General features: G+C 45.4%; 1 protein-coding gene across 2 annotated transcripts in view; it reads left to right on the top strand.

Moving 5' to 3' along the window:
- CENPF (centromere protein F) overlaps positions 1-21,151 on the top strand; it is a 364,724-nt gene that overhangs the window by 17,593 nt on the left and 325,980 nt on the right. For both annotated transcript variants that reach the window (XM_069233898.1, XM_069233897.1), the window contains exons 2-5: positions 3,351-3,544; positions 4,919-5,115; positions 8,103-8,218; positions 21,026-21,117. In XM_069233898.1, coding sequence (XP_069089999.1) covers positions 3,383-3,544; positions 4,919-5,115; positions 8,103-8,218; positions 21,026-21,117 — 567 coding nt within the window. In that variant the 5' untranslated portion in view covers positions 3,351-3,382. The remainder of the gene's footprint in view (positions 1-3,350; positions 3,545-4,918; positions 5,116-8,102; positions 8,219-21,025; positions 21,118-21,151) is intronic.

The following is a 21,151-nucleotide window of genomic DNA, read 5'->3' as shown; positions in this document are numbered from 1 at the left end:
GTGGTACAATCGGTGCTGCAGGCCCAATAGTAGCGTTTCATTTACAGGCCCAGGGCACATCTAATGCATTTTAGTAGGAATAAAAGTAAATTAAATGTGCCAATTGGGTATGAGCCAATGTTACCATGTTTAGCACTGATCAGCAGTGGTAAAGTGTGCAGAGTCCTAAAACCAGCAAAATGAGATCAGAAGAATGGAGAGAGGTAGGCAAAAAGTTTGGGGAAGACAACCCTAAGGCAGTCCGGTCTTAGAATTGTCATATTTGATTTACTAGTAAATCCCTAGTAATGTGCACTATGTGTGCCCAGGCCCTGTAAATCAAATGCTACGAGTGGACCTGCAGCACTGATTGTGCTCCCCACATGAGTAGCCCTGCAAACATGTCAGGCCTGCCATTGTGGTGCCTGTATGTGCAGATTTAAACTGCCATGTCAACCTTGCAAGTACACCCACTTGCCAGGCCCAAACCTTCCCTTTTACTATATTTAAGTCACCCCTGAAGTAGGCCCAAGGCAGCCCCATGGGCAGGGTTCAGTATATTGAACAGGTAGGGCATGCACTGGTGTGTTTTACATGTCAGAATAGTGAAATACTGCTAAATTCGTTTTTCACTATTGCAAGTTCCATCTCTTCCATAGGGTTACATAGGGATTGCCTTGAAATACCTTTCAAGTGTAATCTCCCATTGGGAGCAATTCGAGATGTGGAGTTTGGGGTCTCCAGACTCACAATTTAAAAATACATCTTTTGGTGAAGTTGGCTTTTGAATTGTGACTTTGAAAATGCCACTTTTAGAAAGTGGGCATTTTCTTTCTTAACCATTCTGTACGTCTGGCTGCCTGTCTGCTGAATACTTGTCTGGATGACAGTTGGGGTGTTTGTGCATTCACTCTAGACAGTCACACAAAGGGAGCTGAGGTATGGTGCACTTTCTGATGGCCCACCACCAGGCTGATGGGTCTTCCTGAGCTAGAGTGGTGGGAAAAGTTGACTTCTGCACCTGAATGGGGATGGGGATGTGCCTGCCCCTGCCCTCACACAAAGCAGTATCCAACCTACTGGAGTGTATCTAGGGACAGGGCAGGGAAAGAAAGGGTCTTGTGCATTTCAAAGACTTTTCTTTGAAGTTGCCTACTTCAAAGACAGAAATGGGTATAATTAATGGAACTCTGACACCGCATAGTTAGAAACCTTCTGGACTGAGGAAATTCTGCCTGGAAGAAAAGCTGGATGCTGTAGGAGCGACTGCCACTCTGCCTGTTGCTTTGTTGTGCTGGTATGCTGCTTGCTGCTTTTGTCCTGGGAGTGAAAGGACTGGACTTAGCTTTCTACATCCTGTTTCCAGAGATTCTCCAGGGGCTTGGATTGAGTGTGCCTCTTGTTGAGAAGTCACAGGGACATCAAAGACTTCATCTGCCAGTGCTCGAACTTTTCTGCTGAGAGCCCTAACTTGCCAAGTGGTGCCAACTCCAGTCTCTGAGCCCTTGAAAGTGGAAGCTGGTGATCTGAAGTAGAAAATCCATGCATCAGTGTGCCGCGCCAGAAGAATCGATGCAGCGTCTGTCTTGCGGCTGAAAAATCGATGTAGCACTTGTCTCACAACCACAGAATCGATGCAGTGCCTGTTTCACTGCAGTCCAATTAACGCAGCGTGTCTATATTTTCCATGCATCATCCATAGGCGCCAATTTCTCATCCATCCCCGCACCGCAGTAAGGAACCAAGTCTGAAAATCAACGCTTCGCCTTTCCTGCGAAGAAGCAATTAACGCATCACCTCCCCTGCTCAGTAAGAAACAGGCACATTGATTTGGTTTTCTGATAACTCATCTCCTCTGTGGCCCGCATTCTCTTTGTTATTGACGCATCCCAGGTACTTTTGTGCTAAAAAGATACAATTATTGATTGCTATGGATTAAGACTTGCTTAACCTTTTAAAAAGAGATATTTTGACTTGTGCATGTTGAATGTTTGTCATTTTGGTCTTGTTTTACTCATATAAATATTGGCTATTGTTCTAAACTGTTGTGGAGTCCTTTTGTGGTATTTTCACTGTTACTTTGCGTGTGTAGAAATGCTTTACACATTGCCTCTGAGATAAGCCTAACTGTTGAGCCAAGCTACCAAGGGGGTGAGCAGGGGTTATCTTAGCTGTATGACTCTAACTAGCGGGAGGGCCCCTACTTGGACTGGGTGCCAACCAGAGACCCCGTTTCTAAAACTTTCGTTGATCAGGCCCACTCTGTACTACCTCCTAGTGAATTGTGAATGGATCTGTGAACAAATTAAACGATTAGGAGGCTGGCAGAATTGTAGACGGCTACAAGGGCCTAGTTAAGGTTGTGGACTGCAGCCACGATTTTACAGTTGTAAAACAAACGGGCTGGTTTGTTAAGTAATATCTTTGTCAAAATGGGGCTTACGTGCGTGTACAGACTTGTGGGAGACGCTACCTTGCATTGGAGTATAATCGGTGTATTGCTAACGTCTCCATAGATGCAAAGCGTATTCTGGTAGAGGAGCCTAGACTATGACGTTCAGAAAAATAAACGTCACTGGAAAAAAAAGCCCAATTTGATATAATGATATTTATGCAAGTTATTTCACTTTCTTCACGTTCCTTTCACAATCCTTTACATCTCAAATAGGTTTATAGCAGTTTGTTAATGAGAAGGAGATTTGTAAAAAGAAAGTTCCTTTAGTAAAACAATGTCTCTTAACCAGTTAACGTCCGAGGTTGTTGTACACCTGCTGTCTTCTTTATTTCTGTGTTCTTTGCCTATTTCTGGTATGTTATGCTTTGGAATTGCTTGGATAGAACAATTTTAACGATGGGCTTTCCTAGTGTGCTCAGGAAGAGTATACATGCCCTTCTAAAACACTGCAGCGTTGAGCTAAACTGGCAAATTGTGGGCCTCTCAATCAAGTGACTGACTTTGGATTCAGATGCAGGCTGTCAGATTTACTTTGTTCCCTCCCTCACAAACACATTGCTTTATGATTTGTTTGCCTTTATCCCTCCATTTGTTTCCACGCTCCATCACATGCAGTTGATTTGTACTTTGGTTAGTAAGTACTTGCAGTTTTCAAGCTTGTTGACCGATTCTAGTACTGTCATGCTTGATTTGTCCTAATCTTTTCTTGGCATCCACCCAGTAAAGCTGCTCTTAATGGCATGCCTGCTTCTCTTCTCTTGCTGTTTGATAGAGCAGTTGACCTCCAAGCAACATTTCTCTCAAAACATAAATTGTGCACTAATGAAACTTGGAATACATTAGATTTGTATTTTCAATAACACCGTGACTTCAAGCAGTGGGAACCTTCATGTAAAACAATATTCTTTTATTTTAGGCACTGTAATGTCCATTGCGTAACAAAGAAAGATGAGCTGGGCAGTGGAAGAGTGGAAGGATGGCCTTCCTGCGAAAGCCCTTCAAAAAATCCAGGAACTGGAAAGTCAGTTAGAGAAGCTCAAGAAAGAACGGCAGCAGAGGCAGTTTCAGTTCGAATCTTTAGAAGCTGCTTTCCAGAAGGAGAAACAGAAGGTAAATATTCTGGAGAGTGTGGCCATCCAATCCTGTGGGCTGGAGGGTGGGGGGCAGTTGATGGGTGCAGCACTGTAACGTTCTGAACCTGCCCACCAATATAGTGTGTTTTATAAATGTAGTAGTTGACATATTTTCCAAATATCAGTGCACATTTCTCTTACCATACTTAGCTGGTTAGTTGCTGCTTCATTCTTCTGCTTTAGAATGAAGCTGAAACCTCATCTGTTCAAGGAGTATCACATTCACCATCTGAGAGAACCTCCCAGTTTCTCTCGTCCCATGGGCTGCACTATAAAGAGATGATTATTTCCCTTATTATTGTCAAGCACAGACTGGATCCTAAAAAGGACATAGGAGTGAGCTTTACTCTTATGCTTTACTCCTGACAGCAGATTACAGCAGCAACTTGGAAGCAGTCGGGTAAAAACTATGAATCAAATGTCCATAAGTGTTCATAGATCTGTGACCCAAAGAATTATAAACTCTTCTTATTAGGTTCTGAGCCTGTGAAATACATTTCTATTGCATACCTTTCTTGGGGGAAATGGTTGTACCCTATCCTAATAATCCTAGTAACAATGCATTCTCACAAGCTTCTGCAAACAGGTAATGCTTATGTTGATTGCAACCTTAATAAAGAACTCTGCAGCAGCAAAGGCTGATTACTCTCACCAAAGCTTGCAACAGTGGGAAAGTCTGCTGCAGGGCGCCTATTCTGAAGTTACTGGTAACCACCATTAAAAGCAAACATTGCCAGCAAAGGTTTCACAAAGCTGCCCCTCTGTGACTCTAAATATACATAGTCGCCTCTTCCAGTGTTGCTCTTTTACTCTGAAACCATGTATTACGGAGTCAGACTCACTAGGATCACCATTGCCGTTTAGACAGTCTTTTAAGGACATGCCATGTTGTTGTAGTTGTTTAGTGTTAGCATAATACACACTTTGCCATAACTATGGCATCGCAAAACTCCATTACTTAGTAAGTGAGTTTTCTAAAACAACTGATATTTCAATCAGTGACTTGCAATTGATTTGGTTTGTGTGGATTTGAGGTCGGTGGTGAAACTGCATTACATACATTATTCTGAGGGCAATAATTGAAGTCCTATGATGCAGCGAGCCTATGCTGGCTGCACATGCAGATGGATGCTTCAGATGGTAAAAGTTCTTTAAGAATGTCCGGCAGGGTTGGTGTGTTTACGCTTCATTGGCGCTAGGTGGTCTGAAAACAGGTCTGGTCCTATTATCTAAAGTGGTATGATGTGTTCCTTAATTATTAGCTGGTTTACTGTTTTATTTTTATGTATTTGTTTTAAAAATTTTTTTACATAATATGTGTAAATATTTTTATGTTGCATGTCTGTGGTAGGCTGATAAAGAACGAAATGAAGCTTCTGCATTGAAAAGAGAGAATCAGAACTTGATCGAAGTATGCGCTAATCTTGAAAAAGTGAAAGAGAAGATTGTCCATGATTATCAGCTGAAGGAATCGCAGGCTAACTTCCTGGATGGACAAGTAGCAGCCAGCAAGAAGCAGATTGAGAGAATGGAGCAAGATATTAAAAGGTGAGTGGCAGTTGTATGTTTTGTGATAAGCAGCGAAAATCTCATTTTTTGAAAGATATCGCTAGCACGCCTGGTCCTTAGTAAGTAAACTTACAAGGGGACGCGTATAGGTTGATGAACCTTTTGATTCTCATGGAGTATCCTAGTTACGCTGTAACCAATGCGCATCAGTAATCCATACACAAATCAATAAGCAAAAACATTAATCATCAGTAAATAGCGTCAACATCTCATGAATAACCACAACTCAATTATACGTTTTGTCAATTATATTTCCCTGTTTGTTACAATACTAAGTCATAAGGTTAATTCATACTTTATTCAATTCACTCAAGATTAATTCATTAGTGACCACCAATAACATAACCTAATCAGAACGTCAGAAAACATGCCTTCTAATGCCTCAACATAAGCCAATAAAGAAGAATGTGTTAACATGAATAGCAGAGTTCAGCAAATCAGTCCATCAATCATTTGTCACCGTATATGTCAACGTCTCAGAATCAGAACTCTACCTAGCACAGAAATGCATTAGCATGTGGGACTTCATGCGGAAACAATTTGGAACTTGAATGTGGAAAAACATCTGGCTAGGAGAAAAACTATAAAACAGCGCAGTTGGTACCTAGAAAGAAAAGGCCCAAAAGTAAATCAGTCACATTGTCATAGCTACCTATTCACGGTATGGGACAGCAACAAAGTCAGTTTTTGTCTTCAGGTCATCAATCGGTTAGCAACATATCAAGCTCTCAAGGGCATGAGCCCAATGACAGAGTCTCGCATCAATTTCAGCAAAAGGTTGCTTCCCGATCATCTGCCTCTATCATCTCCCCATCAGTTCTGAAGTTTTTCCCCTTTGTCACAACGTTATATTAAAGTTACCCAGCCTATCCCCCAAAACCTAATTGGTCAATTAGTTACCATATATGACGCTGTCCAATAATTATTTTACAAATCTATGAATTCTAATATTACGGCGTTCTCAGGGTGTCGATTGGTTCACTGTACGATGTCCTCATCATCCGGCTCATCAGGTATCGAAAATGTTGCAACTTCTTCTCCAGTCAGTGACTCTATTGTTCGAGTCCTGGGAAAGTGCATCTTGTCTGCTTTACACTGAATTGGTTACATACTCTAGTCCCTCATCTCCTGTCCGTCAGTTCATGCAGAATATTCTAGCTAAGCAAATTTTATTAACACAAGTGGTTCAGGGTCAGTTCAACACATCAACCTTCTACATTGCATGATTATTCAGCTTCTGCATGAGGCCTGGCAAAACTAGGCCACAACTTCGGCTAAGTTAGCTCTACAATATAATGCAAAACTTATGGTATATAGCTCAATATGACATATTACTACATTATTATTACGCCTTTCCAACATTTTCACATATTTTTAGTGATTTTAGTATAATTTGTGAATTTAGGTAGCCACTCTCCGTGGGCACATTTTCAAACGTGCACATTATTTTTCTACATTAATTTTCTTCTACAATTTATTATTATTTAAAATGCATAAACACTCAATAATTTGAATTAACATATCTGCTTCAGCAATATCATACTGCCAAATGCGGAGTTCTTTGTCCGAGAACCCAAGAGATTTGAACCTAGCAAACTAATATGAAAGGTGGCAATTGGGAGCATTGTCGAACCACAATTATGGGAAGCTCAGACGATAAAGGGTTTGATCTTTGACAATTTAGTGCCTGTAGAAAGCATTATTTTGCTCTCCTGTGTGTTGTGAGGAGAGGTTTTCTAAAAGGAAGGTGACATTACTGATATGTATGTGATCTACCCATTCTGTGCCACACTTGGCTGTTGTCAGTAGGTCTGGGTGAAGCTGAGTTTTATTTATTTATTATTTATTATTCTTATTCTTTGCAGTAATTTACATAGTGAACCATATTTTCCGGGACTGTGTTGGATATCTTGCCAGCAATGGAAAGAGTTCACTGGCTTTATAAATTTTTATGAAAGAAACGTAATGCTTTACAAGTTAATTTTCCATCATAGTTCTTCTCTTGAGTTTGTCACAATATTTTTTTACCTTAAAACACACTTAAGTGTCTTTATCAGTAGATACTCTGAGATGGAAACTATAGAAATGCCGCCTAACAGTGCAATGTAATCTACCATGACTACATTATGGGTACAAGCAGTGTAACTAGAATTATGTTGAGTTTAGAGCATTCACTAGGACTCTGTGCATTATGTATTGGTTTGGTACTATAATCCTTAAAACTTTGCCAGGGTTAATTAAACTATTGTCTATATGATAGTCACCATTGTTCTCATTTTGGTGACAAAGATCTAGTCAATTCCTTTTCAAAGAAGTAGAATTCGGAAGAATGCGTAGTTTCTTCACCGTCTCAAAATATACATAGCCACTTCTACTTCTTAGACGTTTCATAGTTGGAATTATATCTCCTGCTTTTGTATGTGTGTCGTTCTGCATTTTCTGTAGATAAAGAATTCTATAGACTGTTCTAGAGCAGCAGGAATTATGTCCTGTCTAAAATTCACCTAAGCTTTAGAGTATTGGGGAACATGCCTGTTGGGCAGTGAGTGGTGGTTATGCACCATCAGGACAAATCATTTAGTACCTGACCAGCGTCCTAAAGGCCGTAGGCTCAAATCGCTAAAAGGTCAGCTCACCAGTACATCCATCTTGGGGTCCTAAAATGATTGTGTTTGTCTGATATAAAACCTCTTACTGAATGCAGCAGAAGAGTTCAAATGCATACCGTGTGCACAAGCCTCACATTGCTGAAGTACATTTTTTTAATTTGGTGCAGCCGGAATCCCCTTCAGAACAATCTGACTGCAAATTACACCAGTTCTGAACTCTCCAATTTAAGTACTGTTGGTCTCGACAGACCCAGTGTGGAGCTCAGGACTCCTGGTTTTTAAAATATTGGCTATTGTGTATTGTTTAATTAATTAGTGCCTCACCTAATAGTTTTATTTCATTCCCTTTGTAAATAGATACCAGTCTGACCTTGAAAAGAGTCAGCAGACTTTGATGGCCATAGATTTTCCACCGGGAGGAACACCCCAGAAAAGTTGTATTGCTCCATTCACGCCAACGAGATGCCAGAACGGTAAATGCTCTAGACCTTTTTTTCCACGTTATTATAAGCTGTAAAACATTTTATGTGTATACAATCGGGGTGTATGCAGCCAAGCAGGTAATGCTACAGTGCTTCTATATCGAGGAAAAATGGCTTAACTTTTCTAGAAACACAGCAAGACTGATAGATACCATTAATGTACGTGTACATTCTTTCAAATAGGTTATATTTAACTGCTGTGCATATACCTCAACGTCAGCCATTATAGATGCACAGAGTTCTGAAATGTGTTTTTAGTGTTATGACTTCTCACCTGTAGGGAAATACAGGTGCACCCATCTATTGACAGAAGCAAAGTGCTTTCCTTGCAGGTAATTCCTCCCCCTTCTATCCATCATATACTCCATGGTCTCCTGCAGCCCTGCCCAGGTTTCTTGGACGACATGATGCAGCAGCTTGGCCCATGTAGGCTTGTGCTGCAGTGCTTGGCCACAGAATTGCTGGCCGCTGTCTATTACTGATCACAGGTGACAGAGCCGGACCTATTCTGACTTCACTCTTGTGAAAGGTGCCTGCAGTACTGTAAGTTAGTGGTAGCGTAATTTCAGACTCACCAGAGGGTCACTACAGGAGAAGCACTAAAGATGGTCTCCCACTGTCCTATACACCTTCACAGTCATAACACAGAAGAATGCAAAGGCTGAAAACTGAGATCTGGGGGAACGAAGGAAAGCATAAATCAATAAGCAAGAGGTTGCTACATCCACATCAGCCTCCACATTTTCAGATCACATCTTTACATTGGATTAGTATTATTTGAGCGAGAGAACACAATTCTGTACATTAACGATAAAACATTTGAGTTATTATGATTATTTGTGATGTACCATTTTGACCTCAAAGCAAAATTTAGTATGTTTGACTCTCAAGGAAGAATTCAACCTTCACCAGCCAGCAGCAAAATTTTGCAGCCAAAACCCACAAATGTTTAATGTGGCTCAGATGTCTTCAGAGCTCATTTAATAAAAACAAAAACATACTATTAGGAAGAATCTTTGGGTCAGCTATCTTCATTTACTAGTTTGGTTGGGTTAAGTCCAAGTGAGCCATTGCGTGAAGAAAGTGTCTTTCACATTTCGGACCAGGCTTGTGATGTATTTTAGTCTCACCTTTAGGAATTGGCCTGGGCGCATAAGGCGCATAATGTCATGCCGGGCACTCCTAGATCTACCTGATCATGTGGCATTCCCACAATACTCAAGGTTGTTTGCCAGCCCAGATCAATGCCACAAAGTCGGACCTCAAATGCCTCAGAAATTGAGTTGTAAGTGGAATAGGGATGTTAAGAAAAAGGTAGAGGAACTTAGGTAGTATGACCATTTTTGGTATCCGTCCCGCGAGTGACAGCAGCAGTTTGTACTATATCGGTATCCTGTCTTCCAGCCACATGAGAACGCAGCCATAGTTAGCTCTTCACAGTTTATCTGGATCTCAGTTGAGCCAGATGCCCAGGTAATGAACTGGGCCAGCTGCCCATGTCGGTGAGTAATCCGTGTGGAAGGGAACATAGTATGGACTTAGACCAATCGAGCAGTATGTCCGAAAAACTGCCAAATCGTACAACCTCACTTGTTATGAGGGCAAGGTTTTCCTGGGGGGTGCAAACATGGTGTGATATCGTCTGCATACATTGAGACCACTAGCTCCCTAGTCATAAAGCCAATTCCCCGGTATGCATGTTATTTCCTAAGTCTCGCCACTAGAGGCTCTATTGCTGTAGCAAAAAGAACAGGGCATCCCTGTTGTGTTCCATGAGTAATCTGGATGGTCGGATAGCATCCCATTTAGTCGCATGCAAGCAGTGTGGAGGGTGTAGAGGAGTTGTATCTGGTGAAGAGACTGCAATTTGAGTCTGAAGTGTGTGAGGAGTGGAAAGAGGTATGCCTATTCCACAGAATCAAACGCCTTTGTGGCATCAACTAGGGCAGCTACCACGGCGACCTCTGGGTCGAGGTGATGCATGATCGCAAAGATGGTGCGAAGATTATGTGATGTTGAACGACCCGGAATGAACCCGGATTGATCAGGTCTTACAATTCTGGGCAATAGTGGCAGTAGGCAATTTGCAAAATTTTCCCCAAAGATGTTATTGTAGACAATAATCTAGGAGAGTGGCCTTTAGGGCTCACACTGGGAGGCCAGTTTATCAGGTTTGAGAAGCATTACAATAACAGCCTCTCAAAGCGAGGTATGTAGGGAACCAATATCAAGGGATTCTTGGCAGTGGTCAGACCATCGAGACCCCTAGCACCCTTACCCTTCAAAGCTTTGGATGACCTGCACTATTTCCTCTGTGGTAATGGGCGAGTCTAAAAAGCGCAATGGGTCCTGTCTAGTCAGAGTAACTGGACAGTGCCTAGGTATGCAATTGTCAGTCTTGCTATATACTACGAATATTCCAAGTGAGGCATTTTGTTGATGCCATGTCGCGGTGTGGGAAGGCGATACGTTAGATGTGTAGGTGTGCTGCACAGTGGATGTTGTGCAGCTGGGTGGGAGTGAGGTAACATACTATGGCAAGGACCAGGAAAGGAAATAAAACATCAGCAACCAACCGTCAAAATAAGCATCCCCCAGCCCACCCCCTCCCACTCCATCCCCCATACACGGTTAAGGAGAACAACCCCCCTAACCTCAACATCCCATCATAAACTCAGTGGCAAGTCTGGGAAACATCCCTGGAGGCGGGGAAGAGACAAATGTGCAACCCTGCCAAAGTGTAGCTGGGTGGCCAAATGGGAGTCAAGCTCCCAAGGGTTATGCACAGCAGGCCCTTTGTATCGGTTTAACAATTTGGGGAGCGCAGTATCTCATACAGGGATCTTGATCTCAGTTCACACTTCCAGATTGAAAGTGTATGAGGGGCATGTGCATCAGCCCACATAGTCTTGCGGTAAAGTCTTTGGCCCCCAGTACCGCTAAGATGTCAGTCCTTGTCACTAAGGGGGTTTGCTTCGGAGTTGCGCGGCAAGCCTCTAGGTGTCTGCTCCTTTGTGGTGACATGTTTGGCGAATTTGAGGACTGATCTTGCATCCATAAAAAAATTAGGTTTACCTTCAAAAGAAGAGTGTAGTTCGTCTGCGTATAATTGTGTGTATGGAACTTTTGGTTTTTGGAGCAATCTCTTGGCAGGCAAGCATTCCGGTTGTGCGGCCTGGACTGAGAGGGTGAAGTCTCTGGTATTGGATTGACTGGCGCTCGGGTGCAAGCCATAGAACAATGTCTCGATCTCTAATTAAAAAATTGTGCGACTATGGGGAGAGCCGGTGCACCAGGGGGTGGGGCGGGGAAGCAAGTGATTTATCTGCTCTACGATGAAGACTGGGGACCATGGTCTCCACATACCCTTCCGTTTTATTAATTGTGGTTGATTCTGGATCCCAGTGACCCTGAGGTTGTTGCGCCTAGACCTCTCTTCCAGGTCTTCATTTTTAGTTTTAATTTTAATAAGTTCAAGGATTTTGTCCATTTGTAAAAGATGTTTTTGGAGTCTGCCGGAGCGTTGTCTGCATCAGAGACATGTGGTGATTTAATCTATTTTTGTGTTTGTCTACGAGCTGCTTTACTTGAGCCAGGCAACTGGTAAGTGTGTCTAGTTTTGCATCAATAGCTTTTAGGCTGGTTTTTACATCAAATAGGAGTTCCTTGAGATCAATATCTTGTTGGGCTCCCCCACCCCCAAAAGAGCATTCCAGGGAGTCCTGTGACCATGGCTCCTGCTCTTCCTGATGGGTAAGACGTTTACCTTCAGAGGTAAGTTTTGATTGTCGAGCATCATGCTTTCCCGTGATTGATCCTGATGTAGGATGGATGAGTGGGCCTGGAAGTGGTGCGATGATGCGCAGACAGTCGCCAAGCAGTGCTCTTTTGTGGGGCGGCAGGAGTCAATATCCAGCTGTGTGTCGAGACGGAGAGAGGAGTGAGTCCAGGCAGGTGGCGTTGAAGGGACACAGGTCTTCTCAGAGCCACGCCACTCTCCAGATAATTGTTCCTCCTGGGGGCACGAGCAGACTCGAGGTCCCAGGGTAGCTGATGCTGAAAGACAGGGCCCCCAGGACAGCAGCATAATGGCGAGTGTTTACAGATTAGTTCAAGCGAGGCCACGTGCAGCCCTTCTTACCCAGAGCAGCCCTGTTGAGTGCCGGATCGGGGGGAATGAGCTAGTCATGCAGTATTAAAAGTGGTGTAAGCCGTGCAGTACAGTAGGTGATGATGCAGGCTTGCCCTGAACTCACCGGGAGATGTTCTAGTGGATGATTAAGACGGGCAGGTTCACTCACCGGTCACATAGTGTTAGGGCAGGGGGCTTCAGGCCACAGCGATATCCCTCGTGGAGTGCGCCATGGCGCCCAGGCAGATCACCTATGCGACTCTTACGCCACACAATAGCATAGCGACTGGGGGACTGTTGGGGTGAGGGGGTTGCAACTCTTTAAAGCCGCCTCCTGGGTCACCGGTGGTGTGACGCAGGGCCACCCGCACAGCCAGCCACTCTGCAGGCTGCAAGCCGACCAGGCCTGCAAACCTGGCTCCGCCCAGGGGGCACAGGCACCAACAAGTCAGTAGATATGCTGGGGGCAGAGTGCCAGTAAAGATACCTCCCGGGGCACTCGTTTCTAAACATGCAGTGTCTGCAGCTCACAGGTCCTTTAGAAGGCTGTGCTCTGGCACCAGCTGGCCGACCTCCTGTGCTGCGGATTCTAAGCGCTGGGTGAGTGCCGCCAAACCTCATCGGCAGGTGTGAAGAGGAATACAGTAGCTGCCGCAGCGGGATAAACTTGTGAGCCTGCGGTGTGCAGGATCCTTCCTGGAATTTGGTTTCAGCCAGCTGAGTCTCTTGCAGTACTGCTAGGCTCCGCCCCCCATTAATCGCATAATTAATTGAAGCCATTTATTATTGTCTGCATAATAAATCTTTTCACCGTCTCCCCAAATGAACTTCTTAACATCAAACACAAACTGGATCACTTGCATGAGTTCACACAAAGTCTGCAAACCACACTCTCCCACCTACAAGCACACCCCTCCCAAGGACTGCTCTCCTAACCTCCCTTCCCCATATCATGCAACACACTTAGTACTGAAGAGTCCAGCATGCATCCCCTTTAACCCTCATTGCTTCAGAGAAGTCCTCACCTGCATTACCTCTAACTCTGCCCATATTCTTGAATGCCCTGTGGTTGCAGATCCCACTATGCATGAAACTACCACAGTTCTCAAAGCTGGACTCCCTAAGCACAATCTAAGCTCAATCTGCTCCAGCAGTGTTAGAAGTAGGCTCCCGTCAACTCTGCCCCATCTTCTGCAGATCGCATCAAAGCTTCCTTCCAGAACTGTAGGTCTGCTTTCTTCTTCTATGCTATTCCACTGACATAATCCTGGTTCTGCTCATTCCCCATTTCACTATGTAACCACTACGATGTAACATTCATCTTGATTGAAAAGACAAAAACGTTGGGGAAGAGTGGTCGAATGTATTCACAAAACATCCCTTTAAATGCAGAATAATTCAATCAAACCTGCGCTCCAGTGGCACACTATCACAAACACCTATGTCACTTAAACTGAAATCAAAAACCTCAAGCAGACTGAGTTCTAATGATGGTTTACTTGAGCATAACACTTATCAACTTGCCACTTATGAAAAGATTTTTCTGTGAGATTTCACACTGTACTAGAAAAAGATGAAGACATCTACACCTCCTTCCTCAGATCTGTCCCATCAGACCGCAGCCTATTGTAACATTGCATCTTTCCTACTCACCAATCCTGACCTTAATGCATCCTTCCTCTATATATACTAACGCAAGCAAACAAGGACATGCAGAAATGCATACAGTCTATTTTTGTGAAGTTTTAGTGTAATCTATCGCTTTCTGTGCTTCCCATGTTATATTTTTTGTTAACATTTTTTATTTTATTCCCTACATTTGCAGTGCTGCTCATGGTGCTGGTACAATGCAGCACAAGAACCTTGAGGAATAAAAATAAATAAAAAAAAAAAGAGGAGAGATTAGAATGCACAAAAAAAGGCATGTCCTGTAGGGGATTTGAAAATGGGAGTGTATGTGAGGGCAAGCAGATTACGTAGAGAATCAACATTTGAGTGGCTTAATGTGGGAAGGCACCTAAAGAAGTTGTTGACAAATGACGTATTGGACTCAGGGCAATTAAAAAGTGGACTTTTGCACTGTGAAGTCGTTGGAAAGGGAGAGACCACTAAAGTTGAGGTCCAATATTAGGAGAAGACTAAATCTCCCTGCAAGAAAATCAAAGTATTTGTAATTTACGATCGTCTTTATTTTTAACGTGACAAGGGGCTCCATTAGGTAAAAGTTAAGTCTACATATGGAGTAATGGCAGGGCTGCCAGGTAGTCCTTTAAAAGACAGTAAGAAGAGTGAGAAGAAGGTTTTAAGTGAAGGGGCAGCATATATTGAAAATAGTATTATGTATCAACTTGTAAGGCGAAGGGAAGAAGCATATATTATCAGAGTGTTTCTGATGGATACAACTACCTGTGGATTCCTCACCTCATGAATACTCCCATGGCGCCAGCATTCTACGGAAATCTTCTTACTAGTCTCTGCACGTCGACGAGGACGTCACTGTCTCGCACGCGACGCCGTCTGACGTCATACAGGCAATAAGAGGTCCTCGACGACGTGCGGACGTCAGTTCCCTTTTTTCCGTGCATTCGAAACGGTTATCTTCGAGGGAGCAACTGTTACTCTTGCGGTTACAGTGTATATCTTGCTGCGTACTCTTTCTCTGTGGAAATAATGTCGCAGAGAAAGTCTGGATTTAAGCCTTGTCGTGAGTGTGGAGGCAAGATGTCGGTGACGGATCCTCATTCCGATTGCCTTTGGTGTTTGAGCTCCGACCACGACGTCTCGACTTGTGATTCGTGTCAGCACATGAATCCGAAGGCCATTAAAGAACGCGAGGCGAAGCTGTTTATGGCCAAGTCAAAGGAGAAGCATCACAAGAAAAAGTCTTCTCCAAGACATCGGCGTCATCGAGACTCCCGGCGCCGTAGAGAATCTCGGCGTCATTCAAGGGAGGCTAGTTCCAGGTCTCCGGATCGGCGCCGGAGGACATGGGAGGTCAGCCCCACGGTGACGCCGCATCCTTCGACGCCGTTGCTCTCTCCGACGTCTCCAACTTCGCCTGGACAGGCGTCGGTGATTGAGGTATTGGAGCCTCAGGTGTTTTCTCCGGCGCAGACGCTGAGGCCGGCGTCGGGGTCGCCTCCGAGTCAGGCACCCCAGTATCCGGCTTTTCCCACCCCTGGAGCCGATAGTTCCGCATTCTTGAATGCGATGTATGCCATCTTCCAACAGATGGCTCCAGGGGGTGCTCCGGCTGGGCCTTTGGCCTTTTCTTTGGGTGATCCTGCGCCTCTTCGGCCGGCACCCTTTATGCCCTTTCTCCCGTTTGGGAACGTGGGCTCGGCGCCAGTGTCGGCGCCGGTGGCCGCTCCGATGGCTTCGGAGGGATTGGCCCCAGGGATTTCCATCCCGTCGACGTCGAGATTTCGGCCTGTGACTCCGGTGGGTCCATCCGTTTCATCTGCTCTTCAGTCGGCGCCGAAGTTACCTGTGGCGCCGGATGCGGCGTCGGTGGCTTCGGAAGATCGGTGCCGATCTCCGACTTCGGCGGAGGTGTTGTCGACTCCGCGGATTGAGCAACGACTGCATTCAAGGAGGCGTGCTCTCCGGGTACTAGAGGAGCAGGAGTACCAACGAGCCCTAGAGGAAGGAGAGCTAGAGGACTCGGGTGATGGGCTGCGTGGACTGGAGTCGGCCAGTGGGCTGGACACTTCCCCTGAGTGGGACCTTTCGTCCCCGGGGGAATATACCGAGGAAGCTGCTTCCTTTCATACAGTGGTACGGAAGGCAGCTAGTTTTTTGGACCTGCCTTTGCCGGTGGTGGAGGCGAAACAAAACCTTTTGACAGAGGTGTTGCATCCGGCCTCAGCCGCGGCGGAGCCTCTATTACCTTTTAATGACGCTCTGCTGGATCCGGTTTTAGAGGTGTGGAAGAAGCCGGCATCTTCCCCAGCAGTTCACAGAGCCGTGGCCAGGAGGTATCGGACGGCTCCAACTGATCCTGGTTTCCTATCTAGGCACCCTACGCCGGAGAGCTTGGTTGTGCAGGCCTCCTGTTCGTCCAAATCAGCGCCTGGTTCTTTCCCGACGGTGCCTGGGGACAGAGACTCAAAAAAGCTAGAGGCGCAGTCGAAGAAGATTTTTTCGTCCTGCAGTCTGGCGTTAAAAGCCACTAATGCGACCTGTATCCTGGGGAGGTATATTCATGCTCTGATGGATGACATCTCCTCTTCGTTTACAGAGCTTCCCCAGGGTCTTTTGGATCTTGTCTCTGATGCCCAGGCTGCTGCGACCCAAATTATCCAGACGGGACTGGATACCACCGACTCGGTAGCCAGAGCAATGGGCACAACTGTGGTGGAAAGGAGACAGGCCTGGCTACGTAACTCGGGCTTTTCGGCAGATGTACAGTCCACATTGTTGGATCTCCCGTTTGATGGGGACAAACTGTTTGGGGCTAAGGCTGATTCGGCCTTGGAACGTTTTAAGGAGAGCAGGGCCACGGCTAAGTCGTTGGGACTCCAAGCTCCTTCTTCCACGGCCTCTTCCAGATTCTTCAGGAGGTTTCGTGGATTTGGGCGTGGCTCTTCCTCCTCTTCCTTTCGGGGAAGATATCAGCAACCTGCCTCTTCCCACCCCTATAGATCTTTTAGGGGGAGGGGTAGGGTCCGCACCAGGGGAGCCTCTCAGCAGCACTCTGCCTCTTCCTCATCCTCTGGCGGGGTGCAGCAGGGGAAGCAGCCTTAGGCTTCCACCATTTCCCACTCACTCCTCTCCTGTAGGGGGAAGATTACAGCATTTTCTCACCAAATGGGAGACTGTTACGTCGGACAATTGGGTTCTCAGTGTTGTGGGAAAAGGCTACACCCTTCCCTTTCGGGAGTTTCCGCCCCTCATCCCGCCCCGCCCTTCGTATTGTTCACAAGAACACCTCCTGTTGCTAGAACAGGAGGTGGAAGTCCTCCTTTTAAAGGGCGCGGTGGAGTTGGTCCCGGAGCAGGAAAGGGGTCAAGGAGTTTACTCAAGGTATTTCCTGATTCCCAAGAAGGATGGTCGTTTGAGACCAATTCTGGACCTGAGGATCTTGAATTGGTTCCTCAAGCAGGAAAAGTTCAAGATGCTGACCCTAGCACAGGTGCTTTTGGCGTTGAACATGGAAGACTGGATGGTGTCTGTCGACTTGCAGGATGCTTACTTTCATATCCCGATACTCAAGTCACACAGGAAGTATCTCCGGTTTGTGGTGGGATCGCAACACTACCAGTTTGCGGTCCTTCCGTTTGGTCTTACTTCAGCACCTCGAGTCTTCACGAAGGTGATGTCGGTGGTTGCGGCAGAGCTCAGAAGGAAGGGGATAGCAGTATTCCCTTACTTGGACGATTGGTTGATCAAAGCCAAGTCCCCGGAGCTTGTGTTGCGTCATCTGCAGTCAACAACCCAGTTGTTGTTCGACCTGGGCTTTTCGGTGAACGAGCCCAAATCTCACCTGGAGCCCTCTCAGCGCCTCCTGTTCATAGGGGCAGTACTGGATACGACATTGGGTCGGGCCTTTCCTCCGCCTCAGCGGATTCAAGATATTCAGGATTTGGTTCCAATGTTTCGAAACGGAGCGGTAGTTCCAGTCCTCAAGGTCCTTCGTCTGCTCGGTCTTTTTGCCTCCTGCATTCTGTTGGTCACGCATGCTCGCTGGCACATGAGGGCTCTTCAGTGGTGCCTCCGAAGGCAGTGGTCTCAACACAGAGGGGATCTAGAGGGTACTGTCAAGATCTCCAGAGATGCTGCTGTGGATTTGAAGTGGTGGATTGCAAGCAACAATCTTTCACAAGGAAAACCGTTCCAGCAGTCGCCACCAGTGGCCACAGTCATAACGGATGCTTCCACTCTAGGGTGGGGAGCTCATCTGGGGGATCTGGAGATCAAAGGTCTTTGGTCTCCAGAGGAACAGATTTTTCACATCAATCTGTTAGAGTTACGGGCTGTACGTCTGGCTCTCAAGGCCTTCCTCCCTTCCCTTCGTGGTCAGTCGGTACAGGTCCTAACGGACAATACTACCACGATGTGGTACATAAACAAGCAGGGAGGAGTGGGGTCGTACCTTCTCTGCAGAGAAGCTCTTCGACTATGGTCCTGGGCAAAGGACCATCGGATTTGCTTGATAGCAAACCATCTGGCCGGAGTCTTGAACGTGCGTGCGGACAGTCTCAGTCGCCACTTCTCGGCAGACCACGAGTGGCGTCTCCATCCAGATCAAGTCCGTTTAATCTTCCAGAAGTGGGGGTTTCCTCGGGTAGATCTGTTCGCCACTCGAGAGAACGCGCATTGTCCGTTGTTCTGCAGCCTTCAGTATCCGATGCAGGAAGCATTGGGGGACGCGTTTCAAATGACCTGGTGCGGCCAGTTGCTTTACGCGTTTCCTCCCATACCCTTGATTCCTCGAGTATTGAGGAAGATTCGCCAAGACCGGGCTCTAGTAATCGTAATAGCTCCGGATTGGCCAAGGAGGGTGTGGTACTCCGACCTTCTCCAACTCTCAACGTGCCCGCCGCTCCGTCTCCCTTTCAGGGCAGACCTCCTCTCGCAGTCGCAGGGGCAGGTTCTACACCCCAACCTCCAGAGTCTGCACCTACATGCCTGGAGATTGAACGGGGCAACCTGAGTTCCTTCTCTCTCCCGCCTGAGGTAGTGGATGTTATATTAGCGGCCAGGCGACACTCCACTAAATCTATCTACGCTAATAGGTGGTCTAAATTTGTTGCGTGGTGTGGAGAGAGGCAGATTGATCCTTTACAAGCTCATCTATCGGACGTTTTGTCTTTTGCTCTATCTCTGGCGCAGAAAGGTTGTGCAGTGGCTACCATTAAAGGTTATTTATCGGCCTTGTCAGCCTTCATATGTCTTCCAGACCAACCATCTTTATTTAAATCCCCTATTGTTATCAGATTCTTGAAAGGTCTTCTAAATCAATATCCTCCAAAGCCATTCGTTATGCCGCAATGGGATTTGTCCTTAGTCCTGACTTTCCTTATGGGGTCCCCTTTTGAACCTATGCATTCTTGCCCCTTAAGGTATTTGTTTTTAAAAACAGTCTTCCTGATAGCTATAACATCAGCAAGGAGAGTGAGTGAGTTGCAGGCCTTATCAGTAAAACCCCCTTATACAACTTTTTATGGGGATAAGGTGGTGTTGAGGACCAAGGCTGCTTTCCTCCCGAAGGTTGTTTCACCCTTCCATTTGGCTCAGGCAATTACTTTGTCCACGTTCTATCCTCCGCCTCATCCTTCCAAAGAGGAAGAAAGACTGCACCGTCTGGACCCAAAGAGAGCGTTGAGCTTCTTTATCAATAGAACAAAGGATTTCAGGCTGGAGGATCAGCTGTTTATTGGATACGTGGGCAAGAGGAGAGGAAAGGCAGTCCACAAGAGAACACTATCCAGGTGGGTTGTTCTTTGCATTAAAATATGTTACTCTTTGGCAAAGAAGGATCCTCCTGAGGGCATTAGAGCTCATTCCACCAGAGCTAAGTCGGCCACTTCGGCCTTAGCCAGAGGTGTTCCTGTGGTCGACATCTGCAAGGCCGCAACTTGGTCGTCCCTTCACACTTTTGCAAAACATTACTGTTTAGATTCTGAGGTTAGAAGGGATGGCCATTTTGCACGGTCAGTGCTGCAGGATTTCTTGGTTTGACCATTTAGGCACCCACCGCCGGGCGTGGTACTGCTTTGGGACTCTATTCATGAGGTGAGGAATCCACAGGTAGTTGTATCCATCAGAAGAACGAGTTACTTACCTTCGGTAACGACTTTTCTGGTGGATACATTAGCTACCTGTGGATTCCTCACGGTCCCACCCGCCTCCCCGTTGCCTTTATGGTCTTGCCAAGTAATCCTTGAGTGCGCTCCTCTTGATCTTTGAGGGTGCAATAGATGTATATATATAATATATTTATATATATATATGGGTATATGTGTATATATCTTTATGTATATACTTGGTGTGTGTATATATTTTTTAAAAGAAAGAGTTTTATATATATATATATATATATATGTACATAAAAAAGATTTACAGTTATTCATACAATGTGGTGTATTTTTACAATATAATGGATGTTGCTTTGTTATTTCATTGCATTGCCTGGTTGTTCTCGTGCACGTAAAAAATGATTGGTACTGACGTCCGCACGTCGTCGAGGACCTCTTATTGCCTGTATGACGTCAGACGGCGTCGCGTGCGAGACAGGGACGTCCTCGTCGACGTGCAGAGACTAGTAAGAAGATTTCCGTAGAATGCTGGCGCCATGGGAGTATTCATGAGGTGAGGAATCCACAGGTAGCTAATGTATCCACCAGAAAAGTCGTTACCGAAGGTAAGTAACTCGTTCATTTGGGATTAAAAAAATGGAATCCATACAACCACATAATAAATAAAATAAGCAATGGTGTAAAATGAGGAAAGAAGGGATCCTTGGGAAATGCAATTCAAAAGCATAGAACACCTGTTGAGATAGCTAGGTCACCCACACATCATATTTCCTGTAGATAGTTTCCTGAAAAACATTCCTCATTCCTTGACCACCCTTCATTTTCTTGGCTGCGCCCCAGTCAACTTTTTATTACAGCATGCATTTGCTAAAAACAGTTTTAATTGTTCTCTCAAATTTTTTTCAGATCCCAAATTTGAAGAACTACTACAAAAATACAACAGAGAAGTTGAAGAACGAAAGAAGCTGGAAGCTGAATTGAAAAACTTGCAGGCTAAAGTAAGATCTGTCTTTTGTAACATTATATAATTAT

The sequence above is a fragment of the Pleurodeles waltl genome, chromosome 5 (genome assembly GCF_031143425.1).
Source record: "Pleurodeles waltl isolate 20211129_DDA chromosome 5, aPleWal1.hap1.20221129, whole genome shotgun sequence".
In the NCBI taxonomy this organism is placed as follows: domain Eukaryota; kingdom Metazoa; phylum Chordata; class Amphibia; order Caudata; family Salamandridae; genus Pleurodeles; species Pleurodeles waltl.
Note: the sequence above shows the minus strand (reverse complement) of the source record. Positions and strands in the feature narration are given on the sequence as shown.